Consider the following 13,550-nt stretch of genomic DNA (forward strand, 5'->3'; position numbering starts at 1 on the left):
GTGACGAACGCGGAAGCTTGGCAAGCTTCCGCGTGCGTCACAGAAGCTTGCCTACCTTTCTATGTTTATCGGCCCCAGCCTTCAGTCCACCCACTTCCTTAACATCATTGCTTCACTTCAGACTTAGCTGGGCTGTGTTCCATTCCAAAATAGGTCATTGGTGAGTGGTGACATTCATTCCAAACTAGAATGCTAAGGAACAATCCTTAGCATTCTAGTTTGGAATGAATGTCACCAATGTCGTTTTCTTTAACTGCACTTTCCCCCCCCATATTCATGGTTTGAGCTATAGGTTGTGACTCCATTCCATCTCATTGAATACACTCCTCTCACCAATGTCACTGCGGCATAATTCCATTTACTTAATTAATTACGCTTTTAGGAAGCATTGTTGCTCAAATGCTGAAAGTCTAATTTCAAGGTCCTGGCTCCAGGGCTGTTCTTCTGTGACATGATAGAGCCAAAGCTCACCTTCTCTCTAGGTCTGTTCACCTACATCTCTGCACCAAAAACTGTTACTCAGTCTGCACTCAAGCTCCACAAATTACAAAGCATAATAACCTAGCTTTCCCCAGTCTCTTGTATGTATCCACATGGGTTGCTTTGACTCATGTCGGGCGGAAAATGTATGTCCGAAACAGGAAATGGAAAAAAGAACCTGTGTTCCATTGTAGTTATTGTTTAGACACAAGCTCTTGTTGTTATTTTTACAGACAGACAGGGAAACTTCACCCTTTTTACAAAAATATATATGTTAATGATGTTTAGAAGATTTAGAACACTTCCCTGGGGTCTTTGTGTGTAATATGTGGTTTTAGATATTTTAGCAGTGAGCCCATTGTCTCTGTCATCAACACTGGGCTCACTTCCTTCCTGGACTACATCAAGGAGGCTTTGAGAAGGAAAGGAAATGGTCACGTGACTGGGCTGCGCCATGACACTTTCATGGGAGCAAAACTACACCCGGAAGTTCAATGAATACATGGCCGTGAATGGAGCCTGCTGGACCAGCTCATAATATTTTTTCTGAACAATTGAGATCTTTCTCATATTATCAGTTCAGGAATATAAACGAAGACATATCACAGGTTGTTTTCTAATCACTTGCTTTTCGATATGCACAGAGTGCACAGTATATAATTTAATTTGAGGATCTAAACAGCAGCAGGTTTCTAGCTCTCAAGTCTCGCGATACTTGGTACGTTAAGAAAGAAAATGACACAGCGTACACATCGAAAAGCAACACAGCAGACATTAATGTTATTTTCCAGAAGTGATTACTTTACAAAATGTCTAGTCATTCAGAAATGGTGTTTGTTCATGAGCTGGTCACTGGGCTCTCATTGACTCCAGTGCATTCTGCTGAACATCCGGGTGTAGTTTCAGTGTGCCTAATTTACGAACGACCACAGCTGTGACGCAATCACATGAATCACACCGGACAACCCCAGCTTCAGGGTAGGGTCGCTCAGTGCGTGCACACCCGGTGCACCGCGCACTGGATTTTCGAACGACAAGAGAGCACACCAGTGCGTTCAGGGCGCATTTCAGAACGCGCCCGTTGTCTCAGTAAGACAGCCCTCCCCCTGTCCACAAGGAGGAGCAGTACACCAAAGCATTATGGGAATTGTAGTCCAGGAAGGAAGTGAGGCTCACTGCTAAAATATCTAAAACCGCATAAAGACCCCCAGGAAAGTGTTCTAAATGTCATTAACACACATTGTTTTTCAAAAAGGGCGTCTTGCTAAAAGTGTCCCTCTAACCACTTTACACATGGCATGATAATTTTGGGCATTTTAGGGGAAATCTAAAACATCAAAAATGTCTTTAAAAAGAGCAGATCCACCATCTCACAATGCAGCATGTTGTGAGCTTGAAAATATGCATTTCTTCCACAACACTGTTATGCAACAGTATAACCTGACTCTGCCAGAGGGGGGCGGTATTTGGTAACCATGTTCCCCAACACAGCATCCATCTGAGATCGCTCAGGGGATTGAGCTAACACCGAACCACTCCGGTTTGAACCAATCAGCGTGAGCTAAGGGCGGGATATGTGCAAAACCAGATGTGACGCTACTTGGACACGTCAATATGATTGGTTGTGTTTGCACGCCCACACGGTGATAGACAGACGGTCCCATCCAATCATCTACCAAGTATCTTGAAAAAAAGGAACAGCCCCGTCATCGAATTGGCTCCCGAGATCCCAGATCCCAATAAGCTGTGAAACAAACTTGTGTAGCAAGCTTCTTGGATCTGGCAGTGTCAGGTTAGCAACAGTAGGCCATAGGGGAAAAATATAGAATGATGAAATATGAATATACAAGGTTTCTGCCCGATAGCGACTATGTATTTGTTACTTCTGGGTGTTTGAGCATGCCGTGCCGTTTGAGTTGATCTTTACCTGGGTGTAAGCTAAATTGGACTAAAATGTAAACCTGTGGGGGGCTTGAGTCCAGCATTGAGTCTGTCTGCTGATCTTTCTGGGGGGTCTTTAACCTCTTGTCTTGTGTGCCTCTCCTCCCACTCTAGTTTGTCCCAGGGCCCCGACCTATACACCAACAGGTACTAACAGCACAATTGACTAACCTCTTGTGGGGTGGGGTGGGGTGGGGTGAATTCACTCCAGTCAAGGGCAGCCATACAACACATGTTCAAATCAATGGGAATGTTTTGAAGCTCTTCCCAAGCACTAGCTTGGCTTGAAGACTGCTATTGTAAGCACTGTTGCTTAATTGCTGTCTTTTCTTATAATATGATATCAGGTAAATGGTAATGCGTTTTTGCAAAGATTCTTTGTGTTATCATCAGTGATGCAAACAAATTGTTGCTTTTTCACACTTTGTTTGGCTATGTAAACTTATTTTCCACATGCCAATGAAGCCCATTTGAATCTAACGATTCCTACAGTGTGCTTTTTTTTGTTGGCATTGTGAACTGCATTGAGCAAACATTTTGACTTGACTGTCAGGACCTGCGAGGACCTTACATCACTGGTTATGTGGTTGTTTAGTTTACTCTTTCTGGACCACCACTGCATTACACTCCATTCTGCCTGCACAGACATTTTGAGAGCAGTGTCCACTGTCCACTCCCCACAGATGTTGAAGTTTGTGTTGGCTGACTAATATTATTTGATATGGTTTAGATTTAGTTGTACACTGTTTGACATTGGCAAACTACTAGCATTAGCTACAGTACGTAGCAGCAGGTGTAACATTATGAGTTCTGGAAATGGGCCATGCTCCAGTATATCTGACTCATGCTGATCTGAATACTAATAGCATGTTCTCTTCTATTCATGTTAGCATTAGCAACATACATTTGTCATTATAGTGACGATATTAGGCCAGGCTACTGATAATGTTTTTCCTTCAAGTAGCTCTTCCTACATTTGTTTGCATCCCTGTATCTTGATACACAGACTAGACAGATTAGGTTTGCTAAATGGCTAAATCCCCTTTAATCATCAAGAATGATCAGATTATAACTTGATGACCAATGGAACAATCTTGAAAACAAATGAGCAAAACCTTAATTAATTAGAATAATGAAAAGGCTGCTGACTTTGACCTGACTTTTTTTCTCTCATGTAACACAACTCTGTGTCAGTGCGGATGTAGAAATCTATTATAAAACTGCTGTTAAACACCAAAGCCTGCCGCCTGTATGTCAGGGAACAAAACCCTGCTTCTAGAACAGGTTTATCTTAAGTCCTCTGTGTGTCGTCTAACTTCAACATTCCAGTGGTTGATTACCTCTGAAGACTTTGCCTCATTTGAACTGTCTCTTCACACTGTCTTGTCATGTATAAAGCAGAATACCCCAAAACATTTTTGAACCCAAATTTTGAAAATATAATGCAACCACCAAACCAGTCACTTGAAGGAACCTTTGTATAAACATGTATAAAAGGTGTCTCCTTGTACACTGTGTAAACCATGTGACTGTCTAGTCTGCAGCCTTTGTCAAGTGAACGGGGGAGAAAACCACTGCTTCAAGCTCTCACGTGTGACGGACACATTTCAAATGATGTAGATGTTGCATGCTTGCCGCACATACATGTACTTTGTACTGTATACATGCAGTTTCCAGCTGAATCAAATGTAATGGAAGAGTAAATGAGCTGCTTTTGAAATTAAGTCTGCTTTCCAACACTAAGCTGTCTACTTCACACCAGGTGTTTTTTGTTGTCACAGCAGATGAATGTCAGGGTGATTAATTGGTGCTTAATGGTTTGTTAGTTCTACAGTTTTCTGTCCAAGCATAACAAGACCATATCTGCTGGCACACACTCTGCATTATCCTCTGCATGCAGCTCATTAATTCACTGCTTTGCTCAATGTAGTAGGTTTTTGGGTGCTATGCTCTGTAACTGATTGTGTGGTGCTCTTTCTCTCCTCACTCCCTCTCTCCCTCCCTTCTCTTCCTCTTTGCTTCCGTTGGATGTGTCTGTGTGTGGTCTGTGTTTGTGCTGCTGAAGGGAGGCTTCAGGTCGCTGCAGGTAACTTATCCCTCACTTTCCTTTCTCGGCTGCCTCCTCTGTTTTTCCTCTCACCCTCCATGTGGGAGTGTGTGTGTGTGCGTGCATGTGTGATTGCATGTGTAATATTTGGCAGAGTTGTGCTTTGTTGCCTGGCGTAATTTTACTGGCTGTGGTGGTTGGATCCCAGGCCAGCAGCAGAATGCCAATGAGGAAGTTCTCAATGAACCGGTGCTAGGTGCTTTATCTTTCCTGGCTGTCGGAGCCAATATGCTTCCACTTGGATAATGGACAAAGTACAATTCTAGTTGTTAGGCTGGACTAGCTGGGGCAACCTGATCCAAGTGACGTATCTGAATGTATATGTATGGGAGGTTGCCCTATTTTCACAAGAAGGGGAGGTACAATATTTCCCTAATATGTCTCTTCCTTCCTCTATCCTTGTTCCTCCCCTCCCCTGCCGTCATCATCACACTTGCTCTCTCACTCTCTCTTCTCCTTTATCTTCTTCCGTCTCTTCATGTTTGTCCCTTCCTTTCTCCAATACATCTCGTCTTCCTCTGCTCCCACCTTCATTTGTCTCGCTCCCCTCTCTCTCCAGCCGTACTATACAAACAGGGCCAACCTGCCCCCCAGTAGCGGGCCTCGGGGGGTGCCCCCCAACAGCGGCCCGCGGCCGGTGGCCCCTACCCACATCTACCAGCCAGGACCTGGCTCCCAGATGATGATGATCCCTCAACAGCAGCTGCCTTTCCCCAGCTCACCACAGGCAGCGGCTTACTTCTTACCTGGACAGGTAAGTCATCCAAAACAAACGTGAATAGGCAAATTGGCGCTCCATACCTGGCTACGGAATGCACATGCATGTCTCTTGTAAAATGCACATGGTCTGTGGATAGAGCAACTCTTTTCTCCTCCCTCTATCAATGGAGAGATTCTGCAGTGTGTGGTCTCATGCTTGAGTAAATCTGCCCCCTCCACTATTCTGTTAGTACGATCCTCACGTTGCTCAGCTGATCCCTATTCCCTACCCTACCCATAATGCTGAGTGTGTTTTTGTTTAAAAGTAACACAGAAGCAAGGTTAGAAAGGGACTGTTACAATGCAATGGATGCAAGCCATGTCGGGTCCTCATGGTATACATTAGGACAGCTTGCTTATGGTACTCTTATTTGCATTTGGGGGTACAGCTAACTGGCCAGACATACCGTTTCACTATAGCAGTGGTTCCTGAGTGACCATTTCCTTGGAGCCCCTGTTCTTACATCTGACACAAGCTGAGACCCCCCACTTCATGCACATAGAAACATTCACAACTGACACCCACAAATTATAGCTAATTTCTAGGATTTTTCTAAATGTACTATATTGTTGACAATATAATGACCCAGAAATGCAAGTTATGATTTTTGATGTTTACAAAAAAGAATTGCCACCTTGAGTATGCCATCCACTTGAATCTTGTACATCCAAAGAGGTAGGTGGAGGGTTTCTGCTGGTCGCCTGCTTATCCTAATTCTCCAAGGGGTGAGAATCTTCCTAGGGAGGAGTTGAGCTTCTCCTTAAAAAAATATAAAGGCCACCTATCAAACTTGGAAACTTGCACAATCTTACTGGGAGGATTCTGAGTGTCTTTAAACAAATGCACCCAGAGACCTTTACCTAGTTGTCTACTGACTCATGTCAACAAAGAACGGAAAGCGTTGAATTGGAAGATAAATGAAGGAGCTTTGGAATTGGAAGATAAATGAAGTGGAGAGTTGTGGTACCAGTGGCAGGTTAAGCCTCATAAGTCAAATGCAGTGTGTCTATGTCATCATCATTTAAATCTACATTGTGCAACCTGGCACGGTTAATCGCATGTCATAACATGTGACATGTAATACACAAAAGGGGTCTGTACTGTACTGTCCTCTCCCTCCCTCAGACCTAAAAAAACACAAAATATGGCAATATTAACCCTCTTATGGCCACCCAATTTAACAGTGGATTGTGCCTTCTACCTGCACTATTCATATGTTTAATTTGTCATTTTAATGCCAATTGAAAAATCCGTGACATACACACTATCTCATTCTAACACGGTAATCCTATAGTATTATACCCAGTCCTGATGGTGGCGGTAACTTCACCATTATGCCGATTTTGACCAATCTGGCAATGTCATTTCCTGTCCACGTGATCACAACATCCTCTAGTTTTCTCCACTGTGTTAGACAGTCAGATGTCCGGGATGCTAAGCTATCATCGTTTATTTTAATAACTAAGTCAAATTAAGCTCTAATCAAGCCCCAAATATCGCATATTACGCACCGATGCACATAAAGACCGCACGCGTGGATTTCGGACGGTTTTAGGTAGATTACATCGGTCGTTAGTCACGCATTCTGTTAGTCACACCTCCATATATGGTCACGCCTCGTGACATCACAAGTATGCCAAACCCGGAATTTCGCTGGTTTGTTGCTTAAACCCTCCTGTGCCAAACCCGGGAAATATCGGGTTTCTTTAATGTCTATTAATCCAGCCTTACATTGCTCAGCCTATCCCCGGCCGAGTCATACTAAAGATAAAAATGGTACCCGATCCTTCCCTGCTTCGCATACAACATCAAGGGTTGGATTGGGTTGGGGGTAGCTCCCTATGACATACTAGTGCCATGTCCAGGGGTGTACTCGTACATTAAGCTGCCTTGCGGTACAGAAAGAAGAGATAGGCTCCTGATATATGGACCACACGGCTTGGGAACCGTGGGCTACTTTCTTATGTACTTACTTACTTAATCCTCTTCGTCCCAAGTGGGACATAAGGCTTTGACGATCTGCCTCCATCTGAACCTGTCTTGTGCTGCATGTTGTGCATCGCCCCTTGTAAGGTTCATCTCCTTCTGGGCCATGGCTCAATGGTCCAGGGCACCTTGGCTCGTAATACAGTCTGGCAGTGTGCCGCAGGTTCGACTCCCGATCCCGACGGCCTTTACTGCATGCCATTTATAAGGTTCATCTCCTTTAGCTCAGCTGTCACGGTACGTCGCCAGGTCGTTTTGGGTCGACCTTGACTTAATTTCCCTACTGGGGTCCATCTCAGTGCAACCTTTGGGATTTGATCCTGGGCCATTTGGAGCACATGAACCAGCCATCGTAGACGGTGGCGTTTGATTTCCAACACTGGAGCACCTGGTCATCCTGTGCAGATCTTTATTTGAGAATGAGATCTTCTCAGGGCAGAAGATGTGGCAGATTTTACGGAGGCATCCATTGTGGAAGGCATTGATCTTTTGCATATCCAGTGCTTTCTTATGTGCCGATACATTAATGACTTTGATAACCTGTTTCATGGTGCAATGAAAGCCAACATGCCAAAAAGCTGTACCGTACAGATAGAAATGAGGTAATGACTAATGAGCATTTAGCTAAATACATTTATTGTATGCTGTCTATCAAATAAACAAATGTGAAAAAACTAAGAGGAGGCAAGGAGGTTTGTTGACTACAGTACAGGAGCGTGTTAATCTTCTTGTGCTTTGACAGTGGTTTAACTGCAGTGTTTCACCAAGCAAACTGACTCTTTCTCTCCTCTATGTTCCTCAGTACCGATCAGCGACCTATGTGGCCACACCCCAACAGTACCCAGTGCCAGCTGGCACTCCTGGCTTCTACCCTGGCACCAGCCCTGCTGAATATGGTACTTATGGTAAGAGGCTCCGTGATGGGCCTCGCGTAACACACACACACACACACACACACACACACACACACACACACGCACACAAACACACAGGCCACGGCCACTGTATACTAGAAAGTGTACCCCACATAATTAATTGAAGGGCTGCCAATATTTTCATCATAGACTAAATGTAAGTAGATTAAATGGGGGTGTAAGTGATATTATTTAGTGTCAAATAGCTCTACATTCCAACATAACTTTACTAAACAGAAAATACATGTTCAGGTCAGGAAACCAATTTTGTCCAACCAGGACAAAGACCTGATACCAGGATAAAAATGTGAAATTGGATGTGATGAAATTAAAACAAAATGGACAGACATATTTAGAAATGGAACTCTATCAAATTTAATGTGATAATGGTCTTTGTGGAGTTATCTCTGGATAAAAATGACTTTACTTGGTTTACTAAAGCGGTAGGGAGAAGGGAGACCCCCGTTACTGAATAAACACTGAATAGCAATGATTTCTATCGTGATTTAGACCTTTAACCTTATAATAAAAAAATTGCATCCTCTGTACCCTGTTGATTGTTTGATGATTCAATTAAACAATGCAATTAATTTAACCACACAATGAGTACAAAATAGTGGTAAATGTCTCTGACTGCAAACATCTCAAAATTGTTTTATATGTTTACTTGGTTCAATTACTAAAACATTAATTTATTTCAATCTATAGATAATTGTATTAATCGCTTCACCCCTGATCCATATACAGACCAGAAAAGGTTACAAAACTATCTCAAAATGGAACAGTTATTTTCCAAGTCAACACTGGGTTTTTAAGGTCACTACAGCTTTGACCTTATAACAAAGGCCCTGCAAAGTGCACTAGTGTAATCTTTGCCCTTCATTGTGTGTGTTACCTCACCATCTAGTGGTTGCTCTATGTCGGTACACCACAATAACCCCCGATGACCTAAAAACAAACCCAATGATCCCCTGCTGCTATTTATCTAAGCTATGTCGTGCCTTTGTTTAAACTGTAACACATTGCCATGAGAATACACACACACACACACACTCGCACAATCCTGGGTGTGCCATTTGGCATTTAATGTACTTTGTATTTGAGTGATTTTATTGTACATTCATTAATTGTACTCATTGGCCCTTATTTATCAATTGAGTTTAAATCTGCCCCAAATTCGAGTGTAGGTTTCGTAGTACACCCATGTCGCCACAGCATTTATAAAGTGATCGCAAACAGCTGATCCTTCCTTAATTTCGTTCCGACGTTAAAGGACCACTTCACCACTTTTCAACCTATCTTCATATAATAGGTCCTCACTAATAATCATGAAAAAATGGCACGATTTTTTTCTACTCAGTCTGTGTCTCATAGGAGGGCTGTGGGCAGTTTAGAAACCGTCTTCCAGTGACATCATCATTAGGAAGATGTTTTTTTAAACAATATTCTTTTTACAAAAATATTTAGATTTTCATTATCGTGAGAACGATGGCTTCCATTTTCGCATTGCAACTTTTCAGGACTAGAAAGCCTGCAGTTTCTATTAGCTTGTATTCCCCATCGATGATGTCACTGGAAGACCGTTTCTGAACTGCCCACAGCCCTCCTATGAGACACAGACAGAGTAGAAAAAAATTCACCATTTTACCATGATTATTAGTGAGGACCTATTATATGAAAATAGGTTGAAAAGTGGTGAAGTGGTCCTTTAATAAATGTGACGGCAGAAATCTATCTGGAAATCAAGCCTCGCCCTCGTTTTTGCACGAACAACTGCATGAACAACTGCAGTACGACCTTGGAAACCATAGTTACATGACGAAAAAAGTCAATAAAAACGTTTCCCCCGTTTGCCTTGCTGCCCGCCTCACCCCCCCTCTCATACACACACACACACACACACACGCACGCACGCACACGCAACTTAAGCCCAACTGGTGTGTTGTATCTTAAATAAATAAAGAACGAAAACCTGCATGAATTAAATAATAGCATGTAGGCCTACCCTACACGTTTCCCTCTCGCCTCGCTTGTCTGGCTGTAATGTCCACGCAAGCACCAAGGCTACATGACACATCACCGTTGCATATTGCCATGAATGGAATACGTTTGTAGGCTAGCCTACTATATTATTTTTACCCATTGGTGCGCAGTGCACGGCGAAGGCGATCAGTGAGACTGCACAATACTGTGATAAGTGCTGTGGGTGAGTGATGCCGGCATGAGAGGCATGATGTCAAGGCAGTCATAATCAACGTTTATGGGGTGATTTGATCATTGATGAACGAATCATAAACATATGGATTAAGGCTTGCATTTGTGCTGGTATGTGCTGGCGACGCCCGCCGCGGTCCCGTGAAGTCCTCCCGACTCCCGGGAATTATCTCGCTTTTATATGAATGACTGTCAAAGCACTTATTTAACGCCTTATATATATAGCCTACAATTGCAATAATATCACAGTGATTATATACTGTAGGCATCTGATGTCACACTCATGCGCTCCCAAATCATCTCACAAGTGCCCTCGCATACAACAAGGCCAGTAAAGCACTGTTTGATTAAGCACAAACTAGTACATTGTAAACATGTTATATTGTTTTTAATTGTGCGATTTTAATTGCTTGTAAAGTTGGAAATCTCTCTTTTTATTTTTTATTTTTTTACATACAGTTCTATATTAACATTTTTGGAGTGAATACATATGCTTAGATGCCTATGACAGCATGTCAGCTGGTCAAACAATGCTGCTCCGCTTGTGTACGACAGAAGAATATCTGAGGACAAAGCCTACGACAGCTCCCGACCTAACGTGATTTTTGTCCTGGCTCACGTTCAAGTTCATGGTTTTGCGGAAATGGTAAATGCCGAAAATTTCGGTAATTTCGGCGTGCACCCATATTTTGGCGTACGCAGAGTTGATAAATGAGGGCCATTGGATCCAGAAGTCAGTGGGGGAAATAATTGTTCTGGGTGTGAGGGAAGTATGCATTTATTTTTATAGGGCAGTGTGTGTTGTAATAACACACAAAAGGTGTAATTCAGTGTGGTTTTGGACCAGGAGCCAGTTGTTGGAACATTTGAAAGAGCATTTCTGGAATTTGTCCCTGTCCACAAACGGTGCCCAGTGTAAAATGTAATTAGCTGAACTGAAACTATTGGAACACACAGGCTCACTCACAGCCTCTCGTTCCAAAGCTACTTGCCACTTGCACACTATTTGTCTGATCTGTGTCTACTGTCTAATCGTAATCGCGTGTTGTGCTTACGCTTTAATGACACATAGTGCCCCCATTTGTGCAAAACAACACAAACATTTTACACACAGATCCTGAGACACATACATGCATATGCCCAGTCCTGAAAAGAATATCTGGGAGTTTTCAGACTTTTATTCCTTGTGCCAAGGCAGCTGGGCATGTTTTATTTGGAGTGGCAGTGCTAAGGTGGATTGAGGACAGGCTTACCCAGGCTGCTCTGGTTAAGAACAAAGGCAAAGGAGAGCAGTATATATAGCAGGGTATAAATAAATAAACATGCGTTATTCGTTTTCTCTTCTGCGATGAAGAAAGTCAAGCTTCATTATCACTGTGATATTGCAATTTCCGGCAATATAGATCACGGGTAGTGTGGCTGGATGGTAACCGCAAGGTTGCCAGATCGAACCCGAAGCCCCAGAGTTAGTGCCGAAGAGTCCTTGAGCACGACACCGAACCACTAATTGATCCTGATGTGCTGGTTGGTTGGTGCCTTGCATGGTTTCCGTCGCCATCTGTGTATGAATGGGTGAATGTAATTCACAATCTATGTAAAGCGCCTTGGATACAGGTGCTATATAAATGTGGCCAAATTTGACTGAGGGACTGCCATTGGATTTTTTTTAATTTTTGTTTTTTCATGTCATATGAAAACAGGGAATCATGGCTTCAAATTAACATATTGGTTGTTCAGTTTGACCCACCAGTTTTGGAGATATGGCTTATAGAGTAATGTCTTTCAGAAAATAGCGAGTTGAGCATTACACCTAGCTACATGTTTAAGCATTTATTTCATATTTACATGTATATTTCTGCTCTGACAATTATTTCAGACATCTAGCATGTGAAGAGTGCCTGTGCTATTAACTCATTTTGGAAAAAGAAAATAAAATTTCTCCTCTGGTTGTACGATGGCAGGCTCTCAGTCAAATCTGGTCACAAATGCACCATTTACCATTTACCTAAGGACGAGTGGCTTTCCCCTGCTGCTCGGTACCGAGAGGTTCCCCGAATTGCACCAGTGATAGCTACACTCACGAATACTAACGTAAGTTGCACTGTATAAGCCCTTAAAGTCACCAGGTTAAATAGCTAACTAACCTAGCCTCCTAGCTTAATGCACGTGCTGCAGGGGCCTGAGCCACCACCGCTCCAAACCCTGACCTGTTCTGACATTCCATATGTTGATCTGACCTCATCAAACCCTGTACACTCAAGACACACTCCATATATGGCCAGTAGCCCAGTACAGAATTCATTCCATATGCTGATCTGACCCCCCCATGCCAAAGCACCAGCGCTTGCCCAGCAGTCTGCCGTCACCCAGGCGGATGTGTGCAACATGCAACCTCACCCTGTCAGTTCTCGCTCGCCCTCAGGGCGTCTTACTGGTCATAATGAGGATGAACTAAGCACTGCCAGTGAAGTTTTGTTTCTTTATGTGCAGTATTCAGATTGCAGTCACAACATCAGATTTAGTTAGCTCAAGTAGGCTGGCACAGAGCCATCTCAAATTCTCAATGGGTCTGGACTGGCTGAGTAAACAGGGACTAGTCTCTGTCAGATCCCTTGCATTTCTAGGGCAACAGAGATGACATTTGCAAAAAAAACGGCAAATTGCCCCAAAATATAAGACATTTTGACATTTAATTTTAATGGTAACTGTTGTGTAACATGGGAATTTTTAATCAAGGTTGTGCTTTGCTGACCTTTTTGGCACTTCAGTGATGCTTGTGGAACTTGGAACAAGCACCTCATTCCTGGCCACATCACTGTTGTGCCAATAACCTCCTGTGTTGTGCGGAGCACAATGGGATATTAGGTGAATTTGATTTTTCAATCAGAATTCAATATATAATTTAATAATAAGCTCAGAAATTGATGAAAGCATGTGTCCGTTCATGTTGTGCGTTGAAGCTTTAATGCTAATTCAAACTGAAGTTTCAATGAGGTATGAGCAGGGAGGGACAGCCCTATACGTTTAACACTTGGTCTATTTCAAGGCTGAACTTGAATCGACTTGTTTAATATTCCACTGGAAGTCGGAATGAATCAAATGCACTCTGTTGTTTAATTTCAGCTTCAGGGTTAATGTGTGGGAGCCG

General features: G+C 42.9%; 1 protein-coding gene across 6 annotated transcripts in view; it reads left to right on the plus strand.

The window, feature by feature from the left end:
- The window catches only part of LOC310864948 (eukaryotic translation initiation factor 4 gamma 1-like), a 73,359-nt gene that overhangs the window by 15,956 nt on the left and 43,853 nt on the right, over positions 1–13,550 (plus strand). For 3 of the 6 annotated variants that reach the window (XM_083773805.1, XM_083773811.1, XM_083773807.1), the window contains exons 5-8: positions 2,536–2,568; positions 4,487–4,507; positions 5,088–5,282; positions 8,077–8,179. In XM_083773805.1, the coding sequence (XP_083629931.1) occupies positions 2,536–2,568; positions 4,487–4,507; positions 5,088–5,282; positions 8,077–8,179 (352 nt within the window). The remainder of the gene's footprint in view (positions 1–2,535; positions 2,569–4,486; positions 4,508–5,087; positions 5,283–8,076; positions 8,180–13,550) is intronic. The other 3 variants (XM_083773808.1, XM_083773809.1, XM_083773810.1) reach the window with 3 other exon arrangements.

This window comes from Protomyctophum parallelum, assembly GCF_964188405.1.
Source record: "Protomyctophum parallelum genome assembly, chromosome: 9".
Classification (NCBI taxonomy): domain Eukaryota; kingdom Metazoa; phylum Chordata; class Actinopteri; order Myctophiformes; family Myctophidae; genus Protomyctophum; species Protomyctophum parallelum.